The 21,654-nt window shown below is 36.1% G+C and overlaps 1 protein-coding gene across 11 annotated transcripts in view; it reads left to right on the forward strand.

Annotated features, from left to right (window-relative positions):
* The window catches only part of SNAP91 (synaptosome associated protein 91), a 173,633-nt gene that overhangs the window by 49,875 nt on the left and 102,104 nt on the right, over positions 1–21,654 (forward strand). For all 11 annotated transcript variants that reach the window (XM_073219396.1, XM_073219402.1, XM_073219400.1 and 8 more), the window contains 5 exons: positions 6,407–6,549; positions 7,214–7,289; positions 8,050–8,152; positions 9,939–10,032; positions 12,404–12,515. In XM_073219396.1, the coding sequence (XP_073075497.1) occupies positions 6,407–6,549; positions 7,214–7,289; positions 8,050–8,152; positions 9,939–10,032; positions 12,404–12,515 (528 nt within the window). The remainder of the gene's footprint in view (positions 1–6,406; positions 6,550–7,213; positions 7,290–8,049; positions 8,153–9,938; positions 10,033–12,403; positions 12,516–21,654) is intronic.

Raw genomic sequence — 21,654 nt, forward strand, 5'->3', positions numbered from 1 at the left:
ATTTTGTAAAGTTTGTAGTATGTATATCCTACAACCTAGCAGTTCTTTTCAGGTATAGACAAAGAATAGCAGCTCTCAAACCATTTGATCTCAGGACTCTGAGATGAAAATAATTGAGGAATTCAAAGAGCTTTGATGTGAGTTATATCCTTAGATATTTACTGTATTAGGAATCAAAACTGAGAAAGTTTAAAAATCTTTCTCATTTAAGAATAACAATAATGAGCTATTGACATGTTAACACAAATAATGCTTTTAGAGAAAATTATTATTTTCCAAAACAAAAAAATGTAATGAGATGACTGTTGTATTCTATCTTTAACGTGTCTCTTAACATCTTGCTCCATAGTAGACAGGTACTCATGCCTGCTTTTATATTCAATCTGTTGGGCTATATTATTGAAGTTGAAGTTGAAGTGTATGAAGAAAATATGGCCTCATACAGATTTACAGTTGGAAAAGATAACTATTTTAATAATCTTTTCAGAAGATTGTGGATATTCTTTGATACTGCTCTATAACTAAGTAGTAATTTCTTAAATTTAAATTGTAAAGTTGACTCTGAAACTACATTAGTGAACTTTTTGGTCTGTTATATTAAAAGCCATTGGCATTGGTCTATCTGTACTTCTAATGAATTGAATGTGTTATTTTGTAACTTTATGCACAACTCACTTGCAAAATACTGGTCCACTGAGTTATTCACATCTTCCAAAATGTTGACATGTTTTACAATATCAACAAATGATACTCAGTGTCACCAAGTGATCTTACCAGAGAAGTCTCAGGGAATTGGAAAACTTTCACGCTTACTGTGGAAGACCCAAGTTTTCTAAAATTTTAATTTTTACTTGAAAGATTAAATTTTATCACTGACAACCAGTACTGTCTTTCTTTGAGATAACAGGCTTACTTTTTTTTAATTTTGAGAAAATCACAGACTCAAACCATGAGAATCACCATGGTTTGAGTCTGTCAGTCGTCTTTTCAAATAAAAACACTGGCTTGTCAAAGAAGTGGTTAGTTTCAGTGCATAATTCAAACACACAATTGCTTTTCTGAGACAGCCATTGATATTTGTTATGCATCGAAGTGTTTCATGTGTACTTGCAATTTAATGACAGAACAGGGTTGGGTAGGCAAATATTTTCTACTTAAAGGGTCAGAGAGTAATATTTTAGGATTTGTGGACCACAGAACTAAGTTTGAGTTGAGGGTTGTAATCATTCAACTATGTCATTGTAGTGCCAAAGCAGCCTTAGACAATGTAAACAAATGGGCATGGCTGTATTCCAATAAAACTTTATTTACCAAAACAAGAAGCAAACTAGATTTACCCCCACAAAGTTGTAGTTTGCCAATCCCTGGCAGAATATTAAAAAGACGAGTATTTTAAAGTCAAGGTTTAACAGAATAATTTGCTGCTTCATCAAGGGCATGCTTCTCAGTGCATTGTCTGTTGTCATTTTGTGTCCCCTCAAGAGCACCTGTCCTTACCTCTCTTCATTGTCTGACCCTCTTGTCTCTAAGGCTAATGCTGACATCTGAGCCTTAGATTCTACAGCTAATCCTGTCTCTAGAATTTCCTTTAAATTATCTCTACTTTTTTTTTCAACTTCACCTTTTTCTGGCTTTTGCTTAGTCTCAAAAATGCTTGAATGTCTCCCATCTTTAAACCATAAAAGGCCTGCCTTTGACCTTCTGTCTCCCACCTGGTCTACAAGTGAGCTCTGCTTCCTTCGCACGGCAGCAGTGCCGCATCATGCTTTCTGTCTCAGGGTTCATCTTGTGAAGACTTACTGTAGTGCCTGACACTGCTGACCCCTTACTGCTTCTTGAAATTTTTTTTTTGGGGGGAGGGCATCTCTCATATTTATTGATCAAATGGTTGTTAACAACAATAAAATTCTGTATAGGGGACTCAATGCCCAATCATTAATCAGCTCCAAGCCTAATTCTCAACAGTCTCCAATCTTCTGAAGCATAATGAACAAGTTCTTACATGGTGAACAAGTTCTTACATAATGAATAAGTTCTTACATGGTAAACAGTGCAAGGGCAGTCATATCACAGAAACTTTCAGTTTTGATCACGCATCATGAATTATAAACAAGTCAGATATGATTATTCGTTTGATTTTTATACTTGATTTATATGTGAATCCCACATTTCTCCCTTATTATTATTATTATTATTATTATTATTATTATTATTATTAAATAAAATGCTGAAGTGGTAGGTAGATGCAAGTTAAAGGTAGAAAACATAATTTAGTGCTGTAAGAGAGCAAATGTAGATGATCAGGTCTGTGCCTATAGATTAAGTATTAATCCAAGGTAGACAAGGGCAACAAAACATCCACGGATGCAGAAGATTTATCTCAAAACAGGGGTGGGTGAGGTTCTAAGCCTCACCTCTGTTGATCCCCAATTTCTCACCTGATGGCCCCCTGCGACTGTGCCTGTCTTAGGTTGTTCCTCCCTTGAGGAATCTTACCCGTCTCTGGCTAACCAGTCATCTTCCGGGGCCATACAGGGAAATGTAAAGTTGGTAACTGAGAAAGAAGCAATATTCTTTGAAAAGGTTAGCTTTTTACTTCTTTGCATATTTATGCCGTGTGGCTTCTATGCCCAGCATTTATCTTGAGGCATCTTTACCACTTGGAAGAATTATAATACTCGGTAATTTTGGATATGAGGCACGAATTCTACTAAAGGGTTGTAATTAGGAAGGAAGAAGGAAAGCTATAGAAGTAGCAGACAGAAGAAAACATGGGAAGATTGATTATTTCTTTGACATATCTTCTTGTAGAGTAACTTAAGCATGTATAGGTTTTAACAAACTACTAATTAAATTGTGTACACACATTAACGTAATAGGAATACAGCTACATAACAAAAGCAGACCTACAATTACCAGCCATATCCAGTGAAACCAAGAAAACCAGTTAGGTACCCTAGGCATTTGTGAAAACTTATCAATGATATGATGGATATTGTCTAACTGAATTTGAATAGTTTGAGAAAAATCAGACAAATTAAAACAACACATTCCTGGGAACTGTTCACATCCCATATGTTCTTTTAATAGTAGTTTATAGTCACACGACTTTGGAGCACTGCAACTTGCCCTTCTCCTAATTCTCGGTTGAGTTCCGACAGTATAAATACAGTCAAATTTGTTGTTTTACTGTATGCACAGGCCAGCTTAGATATCTCCTTTTCATTCCAATGGCAAGTCCAGGAACCAGTGGGATGACTGCAGCTACAACTGCAGCAGCGCCAGGATCTTTGTTGAAGTTTTTTGATGATCATCTTCTGGAATGACTCTTCCAGAGGATGTTGATGTTGGAAGTTCTTCTTCATATCGTATCTTAATTTGTTTTCTGGGTAGCCAAATTAGGCTTTGATCCTCTGTATAAACACAAACAAACCCTTTGCCCACACTTTGATATGACCTTTATACCATTGTGAAGAACCTATTGGAGATCACCACATGCTTCTTGAAATTTTTGAAGCTCTCTTAATTGGCCTCCACAGTTTCACTATCCTGGAGTGAAACTTCTCTTTACCTTCTCTTTACCATTATAACTCTTCTGTCACTCACTTTTCTTACATTCATCTCTTAAATGTTGATCTTTCCTAGTTTTGATTCTAATTTTTTTGTAACATGTAATTTCCATTGTTCTTTGTATGATCTTTGATTTACCTATTCTCCTTGTGTGATTTCAGCTCCTGTTTCACTTCTGATGACTTCCAGATTTGTATCTAGGCCAATTGCTTGCCCTGAGCTTTAGAACGTGCTTCTAGTCACCAATCAGAAATTGCAACTTAGTGCTCCAACAGCTACTTCAACTATATCATGTCCAAAATAGTTTATATCTCCTTGGAAACTAACTTTCCCCCTCTTTCAGCAAAACACATTTACTGAACCCCAAACCAGAAATCTGGAGTTTCCTTTTCCCTTCACCTCTAATATCCACTTCCTCACTTGCAAATCCTGTCAGTTGTGCCTCAGGAACATCTTACTGCCCCATTCATTACCTCCCTCTGGCTCCACTGCCTTTCTGTTAGTTCAGGTTCACCTACTCTCTGACTCTCAACTGGGCTTTCTGATGGACCCTTCTCCTGTCTTCTAGCATAACTTTCTGGGCAAAGGTGATTGGTTATTCCTCAGCCTATGCTTCTGCTCACCTTGCAGAAAGTATTTAGTAGTTGCTGGATAATGCATTTGTCTATGAAAGTGAAATCTTACCAGTATTTTTCTGTTAAAATACTTCCTGGGGCTCACCTTGGTCCAGAGGGTGAAGTCTAAACTCTCATGCCATGTGTGAGATCCCCCATTGGTCATTCCCTAGCTCTGCAGTTAACTTCCTTGCCACCCACCACCTGCTCACACATACCTAGCCCCCAGATCACCATAGTTCTCCAAAGACACACCACCTCTTAGGGCTCCATACTTTGTACATTCACTAAAAATGTCCTTCTCATTCCTCTCTCCCATGTCATAGCTGACTTCAGGGCTCTCCCTGTGGAGTCTTTCCTAATACTCCACTGTGTTCTCATAGGTAGTGTGTGTACCACAGTATTCACAAATGTTTACTTTGGGAGCCTACTTTGTTCAGAAAGTTTGCAATCCTTATAACGCCCTAAAAGGTAGTAATAATTACCCCCATTTTAAAGATGAGAGCCTGAGTCAAAGAGATATTATTATTTGCCTAGAGTTACACATCTGGACAGGATTGAGCTGGGCTCTGGACCTTAGCTTTTTATGCTTTATATTGCCTCTCTCTTTACTCATTTCTTATGGGGATTTCTCTATTACCTGAACATGTATTTGTCACCTCTGATCAGAAATGCACTTCTATATCCCCAGAGTCCAGTTAATAAATAGAGGCATAGAATAAGCAGTGACTAATGCAGAATTTCAGGTATAAAGTATTCCCATGATACAGTGTTGACAACAATGTTCCAGCATAGTGATTTTTCTCTTAAACAACTGTGTTTATATTTTGGGCTTAAGTATGTATTGTGCACAGTGCTCTGGAGAACAGTCATCGGTATGACAGTGTCCACTGACCTCAAGGAGCTTTGATACGGCAGGAACTTACGACAGACACGCATCTTATCTGAGCCCCCAGTAAGAACAAAAAGGTTTTAAAGCAGAGGAGGTCACCTGGGATTGCTTTTAAAAGGGACCAGGAAAGATTTCCTGAAAAATCAGTAGAATTCCAGTGAAGGGAGATATTTGAGGGAGAGGTGTTGAGGGGACAAGGAAGACGACTAGAATTTAAATTACTATCAAGTAAGAAGTAAGCTTGGTTTGGTCCATGTATAATCAGAACAATTCTTGATACTCTATCTTAGAAGTTAAGAGCTATTCTAGTGATGATTATTAACTTTGTAAACCTTTTTTATTATGAAATAGAGACATACATAAAACAAATGTATAGCTTAGAGATTAATGAATGGATTTTCACTAAGGAAAAGGATGGGTTTGTCTGCATTTGTTAAAGCATGGGATTTCTTAGGAACTGAGTATCACATCCCGATATCTGCAGCGTGGGTGTGGCCTCTAAGAGAAGTCATGTGATAGTGTCCTGAGGAGGTCATTCTGTGCTTCTCTGAAGTCTGCACTGCCACAATGTGGCTTAGCTTCTGTTCTTTAGCACATGGTCTTTGATTGCCTCAACTAACATATATTGACAGCACTCACCACTTTTTCTGAAAGCTGGGCAGCCCATCTTGGCCACTATATAAAATGTTTTTCTTCCTGATGTACATCTGTAATCATCCTGATATTATGTAGATATGGACAGTGAATGTATTTATAAAGATTCATTCTCTTGTAAACTCACACTAAATCATAGTAATTTAATGAATGTATAATGTTCTATGAAAGCTGAGATGGGCATAAATGGAATTCTTTCTCTGTTACTGATTGTTCTCTGGAAAGTGTATGTGTTAGCACCTGTCAGAATTAAAATCCAAGTGAAGTGTGCCTTTAGCTATAGTGTTTGCAAGAAATACATTTATATTCTACATTCATGTGTAGAATTCATACACATATTTGATACACTTTGATAACAGATTAACATGAGGCTTAGCTTTCCTAGAGTTTGTAGTTTTAAAAAATGACACTGGCACCAGAAAACAGATAAATTCAGAAGATGGTACAGAAGAGAATTCAATAGAAAAAAGCTCAAGAAAAAGTAAATACTTTGGGTAAATAATATATTGATGTGTTCATATGTTAAAGATGTCATTTAATTTTTTAAATTTTGTTAGCTATTGTCAAAACGATTTTGGATTCATATTTTAGTAAACAAGTTTAAATATGTAAAACCTGGAATGAATTTTTATATGTAATGATTTATATCATTGTTTTATGTCATTTGTTCTTGTAGATTTGATCCAGGCTACCAATGAGACCAATGTTAACATCCCTCAGATGGCCGACACGCTCTTTGAACGAGCGACGAACAGTAGCTGGGTGGTTGTGTTTAAAGCTTTAGTCACAACACACCATCTCATGGTGCATGGAAATGAGGTAAACCAAGCAAATTGGCTGTTCTTCTTTTGGCAGGGGAGGGAGGCTTTTATGGAAGAGCATAGTGAAGGCCCTTGAGTTTTTACTAATTAGAAAAAAAAAGAGGAAATCTATTTTTTGAAGTAATCTGGACTACAATTTAGTCTTCTACTTAAGCTGTTTATCAGAAAAATAAATGCTAAGTTAGACATTTTCTTAGAGACATTGAAGTATTAAATATTATTTGTACCTAAAATGTATAAAGACCATGTCAATGTATTAAGGGGCAAAAGTTTAAGGAGGAAAGAACACAAAGTTATTTTTCCTATGAGAAACATTCCTTTGTGTGAAAATTGCTTTCAAAAAATGCTTAATTTTGGAAAATATTAATAAAATAAAAATTACCTATTTTATATGGGATGCCTACTGAATGCTGTTAAATTACAGTTATATATACAATCTGAAGATAATAAAATCTAATTCTAATTCAGTGAGTATAATTATTCACTTTTTTTTACCTCCACCAAGGAGCAGATCAGGAACCTTTCTGACTGAGTAAAAGAGATCATAATGAGAATTTGTAAAAAATAAAAGAAAACAAAACAAAACTTCCCTTTAATATCAGAAGTTGTTTAAAGGTATGATTTGAGAATATTAGTGTTTAAATCCAATTTTTCTTTTTCAGAGATTTATTCAGTATTTGGCCTCTAGAAATACACTATTCAATCTCAGCAATTTTTTGGACAAAAGTGGATCCCATGGTGAGAATATTTATGTCTTACAATTTTTTGGTTAATGCTTTTGAAGCTGAATTTTTTAATTTTTGAAGTGAGGTTATTAATGCAAAATCAGTGTCACTGAGAGCTCTTTTGGGTATTTAAGAAAAAAATGTAAATGTAATTATATAGTTATTTTGTAGCAGCTTTAAAATATTTAATTGTTAGACAGCTCAGTGTATAAATTAACATATAAATTAATTTTATTTTTGTATTTTTCAGTGTTTACCTTAAAAAGTAATAGAAGGCGTGCTAAACCAAAGTTGTTTGTTTATAAAGGTGCAAGAGGCAATGAAATGAAAGATACTTTGCCAGAAAAAAAAGATTCCAGTCTTAAAGAAATATTCATTGTAAATTAATAGAATTTGATCATTTGTTCATCCACCATATTTACTGGTTGCCTATTATGTATGAGGCAAGCATCCCATGTAAGTGGATAGTTCTCAGATAGCTACATGTAGTAAGCCCAAAACAGTCTGCTGTTTGAAACAGTAAACAGAAATGCAAGGAAAAACCAGAAAGGATATTCTGTACAAGGATGGTAGCATAACTCAACTGCATAGTCTTGGAATGTCTCATGCCAAAAATATATTTTCCTGCAGTAGGGTGTTAAATAGGCCTTTCTGATATACTTACCTCATCCTAGAATTATTTACATTTGGGGAGTTAAAAAAAAATTGGCAGGAAGCAAAGCACCGTTGAAGTATCTTACTAATTAGTTTTTTTCCTCTGCCCCTTCCCCCAGGTTATGATATGTCTACCTTCATAAGGCGCTATAGTAGATATTTGAATGAAAAAGCTTTCTCTTATAGACAGATGGCATTTGATTTTGCCAGAGTGAAGAAGGGGTATGTTTTTTTCTTATATTTATTTGAGCAGAATGTCTTTGGGGTATACTTGAATATATTTTCACATTATCTTAAATGTCACCTAATCTTGATCATGAAATCCAGTTCACAATCACCTGAAAAAAGAATTTCAATTAATAATAGTATTAAAGTTAACCTTGAGGCTTTAATATGCATTATTTTATTTATATTTTCTTGCAGAAGATCTGATTGGCTGCTCAGAGTTGACATGGTATAATATTTTATTTGTTAAAATCAACTCAGGACTCTTAAATGCATATATACCTTTAAATAATTTTAAATGGAGAGAATTTAAAGTTTATTTAAAAGTACAGTAGCTGTAATTGACAATAGTTATTTCACTGTATCTTGACTGAGGTGAAACTGAACTATATACATGGTGGGGATTTTGGGGAGATAATATAATCCTAGTATCACACACACACACACACACACACACGTCTGTTTTGGGGAGATAATATAATCCTAGTATCACACACACACACACACACCCACCCCATAACACACACACACACACACACACCCATAATTGAACTAATTGTTAATACTAACCATTGGTTAAGAAAAGCGCATTTTTAAATGCAAGAAACACTTGCATTTTAATTCATAATTGTCATTTATTTCCCTCTAACTAGATGTTTAAATTTAATACAGCCATAGATTTGTGCAAATCTTGTGTCTCCTCCTAACTTGCAATAATGCCAAGGTATCGTAGAAGGCTTAATACTTTATAGTCTCAACAATCTACACTAAAAGATACCTGTTTTTCTAAAGCTGCCCTACCCTTAGTTTTGAACTATGTTTTTTTAACATGGTGGTGAACAAATATATATTTGCCTGTTCAAAATAAGTTTCTTTCTTTTGGGTGAACATTTTATAAGTTAAGGTTTTACTTCATCATCTCCTCATCAGATATGATTCTAGTTCATACACTTTCTTCTGATGTTCTACATGGCCCTGGGCAGCCATTGTTGGTGTTCCAGGATGCATCATGCTTCTCCCTAGTAGGTTCACAGCATTCTTAAAACTTCTGCATATCGTTATGGATGTATAAGGATGTTTTGGGATACTTTCTCTACCACTGAAGTGGGAGAGACCCTGAAAGTTGCCATTATTGGCCTGGGTATTTTCCTCAGCTATCTCAGTACAGCTGCTCGTTGACCATCACAGGCTGATGGGGGTCCCTGAGAGGCCTGTGGACGAGCACAGAGTTTAGGGTCCTCTCTGACACCCTCTTCAGCACTGACCTCCAGTTGCATCTTCTGCAGCTCCTTAGACAGTTAAATTAGTATCTCCTTTTGCCAAATTATGCATGTCGGCATATATTTTTCTTCTCTTGATGGTTAATAGTGTATGATCTCTACTTACAGTCCTACAGATTTTGAAGGCTTCCAAAACATGTTTTCTCTCTCAAAACAAACTCTCATTTTGGAAACTTGTATTTTTAATACTGTTGCCTCTGTTGTACATTTGGGAAAGTCCATTCGGAAATTCAGTTGACCTCTTGTGTCTCCAGGTCACGTGTTTTCTTCCTAAGGGCAGTGCACACAGAAGGAAAGCATTGCCTGTGTGGTCAAGGAGTGAGAATGGATAAGAGGTAGTAGTACAGAGAGGGGAGTCAACCAAGCCTCCTACTACCTCAAAATCATCCATCCTACAAGATTAACAAGAAAATAGGGGGAAAAACATCTTAGAACAATGCATGTTGTCTTAACTTTCCCATCCACAAGGAAGTTTCATTTTTTTCTTTTTTAAAAAACTGTAGGGCTGATGGTGTAATGAGGACAATGGCTCCTGAAAAGCTACTGAAGAGTATGCCAATACTGCAGGGACAAATTGATGCACTGCTTGAATTTGATGTATGTATCTCACTAGAAAATGTTTCTTGCACGAGCAATATTGTCTTTTATTTGAAGGTGAGCTAAAGGTAAAGCTGGGAATATCCTCAGGAAGAAGATTTAGATCTCCCTCATTAGATGAATTAGATGAACACTTAGTTTAGGCTCTTAGTATGATGGAGATGATTTTGGTTGCCCAGATGGTCTGAGCAGTTTGCCAGGTTACTTACTTAAGTTGTGGAACGATATGAAGATGTGTTCCTGGAACTCTACGTTCAGAGCAGGATGGTGGTCTCCTGTTGTGTTTGACAGGATGATATAGCTGCAAAAATGTACCTTATGGCAACTAAATAACTTAGCCTGCTATTAGAAACTATTTTATATAGACTGCTTAAATGACACGATCCACCAAAGAGAACCGTTTTTGTTTTGTCATCCTTTCCTCCTGGCAATACCACCATGACTTGTCTCTTAAAACCATACCTCTATCTTGACTTTGGTGGTAAATACACTAACCTACATGTATGATAAGATTATAGAGAACTTCACACACTCATACAAATGAGTACAAGTAAAATAGGGGAAGTCTGAATAAGATTGGTGGATTGTATCAATATCCTGGCTGTGATATTGTACTGTAGTTTTGCAGGATGTTAACCTTTGGGTGAAACTGAGTAAATGGTACATGGGATCTCTTTTTTTTGTTTTTACAACTGTATGTGGACTTACAGTTATTTAAAATAAAAAATATTTAATTAAATAAACTTATCTGATTCATGAAAATAAAATATTCTGACATGCAGGAAGGTTCTTAACTCACATTGTGAGCTTTCCTCTATTTTGGTGGTTGCCTAATACAAAGATTTTCCTCAAATACTAGTAACCTAAAATCTCTGTTAAGATTAAGTGGTTTATAGAGTGCAGCACATTGTTTTTGTCACTGTGTAGTATTTCATCTGAATACACTACAATGTATTGATCCATTCTATTGTTGGTGGACATTTTGGTGTTTCCAGTTTGGGACTATTAAAAATAATACTGCTATGAAAAAAGAAAGACTACATGGCTTAATCTGTAATTGAGTCCTAGTCACAATACCCAGCTCCTGTGAAATTTCAGTAAAAGCAGCACATACAGGTTTTTTTATTGGAATAAAGTTGATATACAATATTATATATTGGTCTCAGATATATAACATAGTGACTCAATAATTATATGCATTATTAAATGCTTACCATGGTTAAGTGTAGTGATCCCTGTTACCATACCAAGATATTACAATATTATTGTCTATGTTCTCTGTGTAACACTTCAATATATAATGACTAATTTATATTATATTATTATAAATAATATAAATTGTAATATAAAATGACTAATTTATATTATAATTTGAAGTTTGTACCTCTTTATCCCCTTCACCTATTTCTTCCATCCCCTTACCTCCCTTCCTATGGTAATCAACAATCTGTTGTCAGTATTTATGGCTCTATTTTTTTTGTTTGTTTTGTTTTGTTTAGATTCCACATGTAAGTGAAATCATACAGTATTTGTCTTTCTCTACTGGTGTTATTTTGCTTAGCATGACACCCAATAGGTCACATGACACCACACTGTCACAGATGACAAGATTTCCTTCTTTTATGGCTGAGTAATATTCCATTGTCTGTATGTACCACATCTTCTTTTTCCATTCATCTACACATTTTTTGACAAATTTTCCACTAAAGACATCACTAGGTATTTATTGAATTGCTTCTCTTAGAAGCAGTTGCTATTAGAAAGAACTTTTTAATATTTTTATTCATTTAATTTTCTTTTCTTGTCGTTAATGGTACTGTCTTGAAGGACAAAAGAAGTCATAAATAGAAAAAGAATGGCACTTGAGTGAACACGGGAATTAGGAATGGGAGAAACTATTATTCTTTGTGTTAGCAATTAAAGTATTTAGTGGGCTGCTGAATACTGTGAGTCTCAAGAAATTATTATAGAGGTAGCTGGCTAAAGTATTTATTCTCCATGCTGTGCTCCCTCACCGAATCGCTGTAGGCTTCTGGAGCCTAAACCCTTCCACAGAGACCATTGTCTAGGGAAAGTGGAAGAATGTAGTATAACATAGTAAAAGCGACAAAAGACCAGATATCCAAAAGGTAGATTTGATAGATCTGTGGATCATTGGTAAATAGACTGTATGTCTTATAGTTAATAGGACTAACTTCACTGACTTAAATTTTTTAAAATGCAATACATCTTTTGATGCTGGTATGGTCCCTAAAAGAGTTATAGAACATTTGTAGAATATGAATGATTTTCTTTGCGGCATTTTCATGTGCTCTGAGAACTGTCATTCAGTAATATGCAGTAACATACTTAAATTCTTATCTTTTTCCAGGTGCATCCAAATGAGCTAACAAATGGTGTCATAAATGCTGCATTTATGCTTCTTTTCAAAGATCTTATCAAACTTTTTGCTTGCTACAATGATGGAGTTATTAACTTACTTGGTAGGTAGAACTACTGAATGGTGTCTTTAATAAAGGCTGTATCAGAATATAAAGATTTGAATACCATAGATGTAATGCATAAAAATCTAAATATATTATTCATTTGAGTCACATTTCTCTACATATTCTTGTCAATCAAAATTAAGTGCAGGAAACAGAGAATGTTTGCAGTAGGGAGGGATTTTGGTGCTTACAATATTTTAGAATGACTGAAGGAATAGGTTCTAGGCTTTGCCCTTTGGAGTAAGTCCCATAACAATGCATAACTGCTCTGCTACGCTAACAGCTATCTCTAATGCCACCCCTGGAGATGCACAGGAAACAAGAAGCCACCTTGTGAAGGGTAATAATGAAAAGGGCTACTCCAGCTCCTAGGTTCCTGAACCCGTGTGCTCTAGCTGTGGTAAGAAGTGCACCATATCCTGAGCAATGAATAATTCAGAGCGTATTCTAGAATCCCTAACTTCTTAAGGTATATTCTTAGAGCAGGTTTAAAGTGAATTCTCCTGTAGGCCATTCAATCATTATATAAGGCCAGATACTCTTGGACTGATGGGACTCATTTTAAGACTCACAAACCCGGGGAGGGGTCTTTTGTCTCACTTCTTATGCAGTAAAGTAGAAGCTGTGTTGTGTGAGACACCATGATGGTGAGTGACTCCACGGATGGTGGTACTGGCCAAGCAGTATGGACAGAGATGATAGGTCTGTGCACAGAGTAAACTGTCTGTTAGGATGCAGAGAGACTGCTGCCCTCCTCTCTAGTAAAGGAATGTCCTTCACCTGTTACTTGGTGGATAACTCCATAGTCCCTGGAGTATGGTGTCATGGTGGAAGCCAATATTGATCTTGGGTGTTAGCAGACAGAGGACTTAGCAATGATGGCAGGTGTACCTGCCCGTGTTGCTGAACCTACTCATCAACTCCACGGCTGATACAGTGGACACTTTGTCCATCACCGTAAGGAGTCTTCTTATCCCCTGATTACTGAGAACCTTTTGGTGGTATGTGCCCTTTGCTCTGCATTTGTATGGGTGAAAATAGTCTCATGCTCTTTTCATTCTAAGAGTTCCATCCACTACCTTTTCTCTGGATCTTTTTGTCACTAGTCTTCCAATTTCATTTTTTCCAAGACCCTGGTCATCCATGCCAACAGTTAGAGTTGCTCCTCAAATTTTGTATAGTTCCATGTCTCATCATCTTTTCTTCAACATACAGTACAAAATCAGATAGATAATAGTGGTTAAAGTTTTACCTATAGTAGATTTCATTCTACTCTCAAGGTCACCTCTTTATGGGGGTATAGTGATTCAGCAACCACTTCCAACTTGTGCCAGCATAAGAAACCATGTCTAAACTGAGCATGAATTCTTTTTTAGCTCAGTCAGCTGGTCATAGGCAACTACCCAGAGACCATAAATGTGATTTGAGGGACAAAGGAAATACAGATGAGAATGTGCACTAGGAATATTAGCCATCTGTCATACAACTTGCATGGGGATTCAGGATCTACTTACTGCTGATCTCTTATACACTGCTTCCATTTGATGATGGAGTATTCTTGCACTTGTCCAACTTTATGGTTTCATACATTAGGTAACACTTGAGTTTGTATGATCTCTTGATATTCTGTGGTCAGAATCTCAATCTCTATAAGCAAGTCAAGAGCAGTTTTTCCAAAGGAAATGAGTTACTGTCTCAAGAAGACATGGCTGTCCTCCCAAGCACTAGAGGCTTATACTGTACTTCCTACTAGAGTATGCCAAAGCCATTGTCTTACATTAGGATCTGCTGCAGAGAATTCTGAGTACCTTTAGATCTGTAGGGACAAAGGCCCATTTAGCTCAAGTTTGGAGAAGGTGCACAGCCTTCCCTTGATCTGGACCCTACTTACATTGCACACCATACAGGATATTCTGTTTAAAGTAGCATACACACATGTTGTGTATGTCACCTCCAAAACCAAGAAAAGACCTAGCAAACATTTGCCTGCATTTTATTTACAGGTGGCGCAAGGAGAAACAATTTGTCCTTCACACAGAGGGAACCTTTGGACCCTCAGAAACTTCATTGTGGTAGCAGGTCCCTGAACTTTTCATAGTCTGTCTCCCACAGTGGTTTCATCTCTGCGAAGATACACAGGCATGTGACTTTCAAGGCACCTAGCATATCTGAAATTCTTGCCCCCTATGTACAATCAGCCTGATGTTATCAAAGTTATATCCCGTGGGATTATGACAGCCAAAGAGGTTGCTGTCCTTGAAATAGGACAGTGAGAGGGTATATTGGCATCCCTGCCAGATGAAAGCAAAGTACTCCTGATGGGCTCTGTTTATTGGAATAGACATAAGAGAAGTTGCTAGTTTGATAGCTTTCTACCAGGTGTCAAGAGCTGTGCTGATTTTACACTGGTAAGGATATATCTGGAAATCTGCAAGGAGTCATCACCTGATTAAGTTTACAGTAACATAATTGTTAATCTCTTCAAACCATTCATCTTTTGCACAAACCAGATATACAAGTTAACTGGGGGTATGATGGAATTACTACCCCTGTGTATCTTTGCAGAAATGATACCAGTGTGGGGATTCTGCTGGTTTCAAAGTACAGTTGGCCCCTGAATAACACAGGCTTGAGCTACTTGTATTCACTTATACATGGATTTTTTTTTCAATGAACAGTAAAATTTTTTGGAGATTTGCAATTTGAACATTTTCTTTTCTCCAGCTTACTTTATTTAATAATATAGTGTATAACACATATAAAAATGTATTAATCTTGTTATCAGTAAGGCTTTCAGTTAACAGTAGGCTATTTATTAATAGTCTTTTGGGGAGTCAAAAGTTACGCATGGATTTTCAACTGTGCAGGAAGTCAGCTCCCCTAACCCCTATGTTATTCAGGAATCAATCAACTGAATTTCTTTTCCAACTATATATTCAGGAACTAGGGAGATAACCACGTATGCATCCACTGGCTCTTTCTTTGGTCACCTAATCCCTAAAAAGGCTCACTCAGATTGGCAGGATGTATAGTGACATTTGGGACACCCAGGGAGTAGCAACAGCTTAGAGTCAGTATCCCTGAAAAGTCTGGATATTCCCTTTCCCCTGGGCATAATCACTCTGGTAAAATCCTTTGCAGACCGCTAGGAAAATGTGCTTTGGGCTATGTTTTAAGGACCCTTCTCAAGACCATCTGGGGAGCATGTTAAAATTCATATTGCTGGACCTTAACCCAGAGCTTCTAATTTAGTAGGTCTGGGATAAGGCCTGAGAATGTACATTTCTATTAAGATCCTGAGTGGTGCTATTGCTTTTGGTTTGGGGAGTTCAGCTTGGGAACCACTATGTTAGATCCATTTCTAGATGTTCACACTAGCACTTTGAATCCATGCTTTTTGGCCTGTTCACCCAAATTGATATTTGTATCACAAAATCGAATGCACTATTCCTTTTTGTCTGCTCGGAACATTTAGAATTCATTCCAAATCTCTAGATTTTTATATCAATGAAGGCTGCCAGATTCAAGGGGAAGATATGAGACACCCAGTTAAATTTGTATTCAGAGCCACATGAATAACTTTTTGATGAAGTATAGTTGATATACATTCTTTTATTAGTTTCAAGTATACAACAAAGTGGCTCACTAGTTACCTACATTATTAAATCCTCATCCCAACTAGTGCAGTTACTGTCTGTCAACATAGAAGGATGTTACAGAGTTATTTGCTATAATCTCCATGCTGTACTACCATCCATCCCCATGACCAACTTCTATTATGATTGAGAATTTTTATGCCCCTTTATGCCCCCTCACTTTCCCCACTCTAACCCTCCCCTGTGGTAACCACCAGTCACTTCTCAGTGTCTGTGACTCTACTGTGATTTTGTTCATTTTGTTTTGTTTTGTTACAGATTCCACAAATAAGTGAAATCATATGATGTTTGTCTTTTTCCACCTGGCTTATTTGACTGAGTATAATATCCTCTAGATTCATCCATTTTGTCTTAAATGGCAGGATTTCTTTCTTTTCATGGCTAAATAATATTCCATTGTGTATATGTACCACTTTTTCTCTATCCATTCATCCATGGATGGACACTTTGGTTGCTTCCATATCTTGGCTATTGTCAGTTATACAGCAGTAAACATAGGGTGCAGATACCTTTTTGAATCAGGGATCTTGTTTTCTTTGGGTAAATTCCTAGAACTGGAATTACTGGGTCATATGGTATTTCTATTTTTAGTTTTTTGAGGAACCTCTGTATTGCTTTGCACAGTGGCTGTACCAGTTTACATTCCCACCAACAATGTAGGACAGTTACATTTTCTCCACATCCTTGCCAACACTTGTTATTTCTTGTCTTTTGGATACTGGCCATTCTGACTAGTGTGAGATGGTACCTCATTGTGGTTTTGATTTGCATTTCCGTGATGATTAGCAGTGTTGAGCATCTTCTCATGTTCCTGTTGGCCATCTGTATTTCTTCTTTGAAAAATGTCTGTTTATGTCCTCTATCCATTTTTTAATTGGGTTGTTTGTTTTTTTGGTGCTGAGTCTTATGAGTTCTTCATATATTTCAGATGGTAATCCCTTATCAGATAAATCATTTACAAATATATTCTTCTATACTGTAGGTTGCCATTTAGTTCCTTTGATGGTGTCCTTTGCTATACAAAACCTTTTTAGTTTGATGTAGTCCCATTTGTTCGTTTTATATTTTGTTTTCCTTGCCCAAGGAGATGTGTACAGAAAAAAAATTGTGCTCATGTTCAAGAGATTTTTGCCTGTTTTCTTCTAAAAGTTTTATAATTTCATCTTACATTTAGGTCTTTGATCCATTTGGAGTTAACATTTGTGTCTGGAGTTAGACAGTAATCCAGTTGGAGTTAGACAGTAATCCAGTTTCATTTTCTTGCATCATCTGTCCAGTTTTGGCAGCACTAGTTATTGAAGAGATTGTCTTTTCCCCACTGTTTATTCATGACTCCTTTATCATATATTAATTGACCATATATGTGTGGGTTTTTATCTGGGCTCTCTATTCCATTGATTTAGGGGTCTCTTCTTATGCCAGTACCATACTATTTTGATCACTGTAGCTTTGTAGTATAGCTTGAAGTCAGGGAGCATACTACCCCCAGCTTTGTTCTTTTTAGGATTTCTTTGGCTATTTGGAGTCTTTAGTGGTTCCATATGAATTTTAAAAATATTTGTGCTAGTTCATTGAAAGATGCGGTTGGTATTTTGATAGGGATAGCATTGAATCTTTAAATTACTTTGGGCAGGATGGCCATTTTGACAATATTAATTCTTCCTTTCCATGAGCATGTGATAGATTTACATTTATTTGTGTCTTCTTTAATTTCTCTCATGAGTATTGTACAGTTTTCAGAATACAGGTTTTTCACCTTCTTAGTTAGGTTTATTATTAGGTATTTTATTCTTGTTGATGCAATTGTAAGTATAGTTGTTTTCCTGATTTTTCTTTCTGCTAGTTTGTTGTTAGTATACAAGAATGCAACAGATTTCTGTGTAGTAATTTTGTATCTTGCAACTTTGCTGAATCCAGTTATGAATTCTAATAGTTTTTTGGTGGAGTCTTTAGGGTTTTCCATGTGTAGTATCATGTCATCTGCAAATAGTTAAACTTCTTCCTTATCAATTTGGTTCTTTTGTCTCTTTATCTTGTCTGATTGCCATGGCTAGGACTTCCAGTACTGTACTGAGTAAAAGTGGTAGGAGTGGACATACTTGTCTTGATCTTAGAGGAAAAGCTTTAAGCTTTTCACAGTTGAGTATGTTGGCTGTGGGTTTGTTTTATATGGCCTTTAATATGTTGTGGTATGTTCCCTCTGTACCCATTTTGTTGAGAGTTTTCATCATGAATGAATGTTGAATTTTATCAAATGCTTTTTCAGCATCTATTGAAATGATCATATGGTTTTTTTATCCTTTTTGTTGTTAATGTGGTGTATCTCATTCATTGACTTACAAATATTATACCTTCCTTGCATCCCTGGAGTGAATCACACTTGGTCATGATGGATGTACTTCTGATGTACTTGTGAATTTGGTTTGCAGATAATTTTGTTGAGGATTCTTGCATCTGTGTTCATCAGGGATATTGGTCTGTAATTTTCTTCTTTTGTAGTGTCTTTTGTCTACTTTTGGTGTTAGAATGATGCTGGCCTCATAGAATGAGTTTGAAAGTATTCCCTCTTCTATTTATTGGAATACTTTAAGTAGGATGGGTATTAGCTCTTCCTTATATATTTGATAGAATTCAACTGTGAAGCCATCTAATCCTGGACTTTAGTTGGAAGATTTTTGATTACCAGCTCAGTCCCATTACTGGTAATTGGTCTGTTCAGATTTTCTGTTTCTTTCTGGGTCAGTCTTGGAAGTTTGTATTTTTCTAGAAATTTTTCCATTTCTTCTAGGTTGTACAATTTATTGGCATATAATTTTTTATTGAATTCTCTAATAATTTTTTGTATTTCTTCGGTGTCAGTTATAACTATTCTTCTTTTGTTTCTGATTTTATGTGTGTCCTCTCTCTTTTTTACTTAATAGTTCTGGCTAGGGGGTGATCTATTTTGTTTATCTTCTCAAAGAACCAGCTCTTGGTTTCATTGATTTTTTTCCTGTTGTTTTATTCTTCTCTATTTTATGTATTTCTGCTGTGATCTTTATTACATCCCTCCTTCTACGAGCTTTGGGTTTCATTTGTTCTTTTTCTAGTTTCTTTAGTTGTGAATTTAGACTTTATTTGGATTATTCTTGTTTCTTGATATAGGCCTGCACTGCTGTGTACTTCCCTCTTAGAACCACTTTTGTGGCATCATCTCACATATTTTGAACTATTGTGTTTTTGTTTTCATTTGTCTCCATATATTGTTTGATTTCTTCTTTTATTTGTTCCATTGATACATAGATTATTTGGAAGCATGTTGTTTAGCCTCCATGTATTTGTGGGTTTGTTTTCCTCATGTAATTCATTTCTAATTTCTTACCATTATGATCTGAAAAGATGCTTGATACTATTTCAGTCTTTTTTAATTTATTGAGGAGAATGTGTATCCTGCTGCTTTGGAGTAGAGTGTTCTGTAACTGTCTGTTAGGTCAGTCTGATCTAATATATTGTTCAGAGCCTTTGTTCCATATTTTCTTTCAAGTTGATCTGTCTGTTGATGTGAGTGGTGTGTTAAAGTCTCCTAAAATGAATGTGTTGCACTCTATTTCCCTCTTTATTCTGATAGTATTTATGTTTTTAGGTTTTAGGTGTTCCTGTGTTGGTGCATAGATATTTATAATGGTTATATCCTGTTGTTGGACCTACCCCTTTATCATTATGGAGTGGCCTTATTTCTCTTTCACTACTTTCTTTGTTTTGAAATCAATTTTGTCTGATATAAGTATTGTCACTCCTGCTTTTTTCTCCCTATTATTTGCATGAAATATATTTTCCATCCCTTCACTTTCAGTTTATATATATCTTTAGGTCTGAAATGAGTCTCTTGTCGGAACATATAGATGAGTCTTGTCTCTTTTCCATTCTGCCACCCTGTGTCCTTTAATTGGTGCATTCAATCCATTTACATATAAGGTAGTTATGTACTTACTGCCATTTATTAATTGTCTTTTGGTTGTTTTGTAGTTCCTCTCTATTCCTTTCCTCTTATTTCATACTCTTGTTAATTTGATGGTTTCTTTAGTGCTTTGATTGGATTTCTTTTTTTTAAATTTTTTTCTAGGCTTTAGCCTTGTGGTTGCTATAAGGTTCGTAGATAATTTCCTAAATATATAACAGTCCATATTTGGTTACTCCATTTCAAACACAGTCTAAAAGTACTTCTTTTCTATTTTTCTTCCTCCTCCCACTTTATGTAGAAGTCATAATCTGCACTTTTTGTGTATCCCTTGACTGATTTTGGATAGTTGATTTTACTGCTTTTGTTTTAATTTCATACTTGCATGTTAAGTAATTGGTCTACTACCTTTACTATGGGTTTATTTGATGAAAAATATTTAGACTTAGAACATCTCTATCTACAGAAGTCCCTTTAACATATCCTGTAAAGCCAGTTTAGTGGTGATGAATTCTTTTAACTATCTTTTGTCTAGGAAACTTTTAATCTCTTCATCAATTCTGAATGATAACCTTGCTGGGTAGATTTTTGGTTGAAGGTCTGTTTCAGTACATTAAATAGTTCGTGCCACTCCCTTCTGGCCTGTAAAGTTTCTGCTGTGAAATCTGCTGATAACCTTAATGGATTTTCCTTATAAGTAATTTTTTGCCTTTCTCTAGCTTCTTTCAGTACCCTCTCTTTATACTTAATCTTTATCATTTTATTCATTGTATGTCTTGGTGTTGTCTTCCTGGGATTCCTTTTGTTAGGGGCCTCTGTGCTTTCAGGACCTGGGTTTCTATTTCCTTCCCTAGACTGCAGTTCTCAGCAATATCTTCTGACTCTTTCTACTCCTTTGTCTCTCTCTTTTCCTTCTGGCACCCCTATAATGTGAATATTGTTTCATTTGGAGTTGTCACACAGATCTCTTAGCATCCTTTCTTCCAGAGATTTTTCCTCTGTTCCTCAGCTTTGTTGTTTTCCTGTTTTCTAATTTCCATCTCCTTGACTGTCTCCTCTACTTGCAGCAATCTGTTATTCATTCCCTCCATTGTATATTTTTCATTTCAGTTTCTGTATTCTTCAATTCTGAGTTACCTTTCTTCAAATCTTCTCTCTCTTTGTTGAAATCCTCCCTGAGATCCTCAATAGTTTTCCACAGATAAGTGAACATATTTGTGACTGTTATTTTGAAATATTTACCAAGAAGATTGGTAGTCTTCATTTCACTTAACCCTCTTTCTGGTGTCTTATCTCATTCTTGTCTTTGGAACGTATTCCTCTGCCTCCTCATTTTTTCTGGGTTTCTGTGTTTCTTTTGCATTGACAGATCTGCTGTGCCTCCTAATCTAGAGAGTAATGACTGTATGAACAAAGCGTCCTATGGTGCCCAGAAGCTCAGGTTTCTTTGCTCACCTGTGCCTGGTTGTCCTTTGCAGCACAGCCACAGTTTCTGTTGGTGGGCTGTGGGCAGGGCCACCTTTCTGCCTGTCTTCTGGCAGTG

The sequence above is a fragment of the Manis javanica genome, chromosome 13 (genome assembly GCF_040802235.1).
Source record: "Manis javanica isolate MJ-LG chromosome 13, MJ_LKY, whole genome shotgun sequence".
In the NCBI taxonomy this organism is placed as follows: Eukaryota; Metazoa; Chordata; class Mammalia; order Pholidota; family Manidae; genus Manis; species Manis javanica.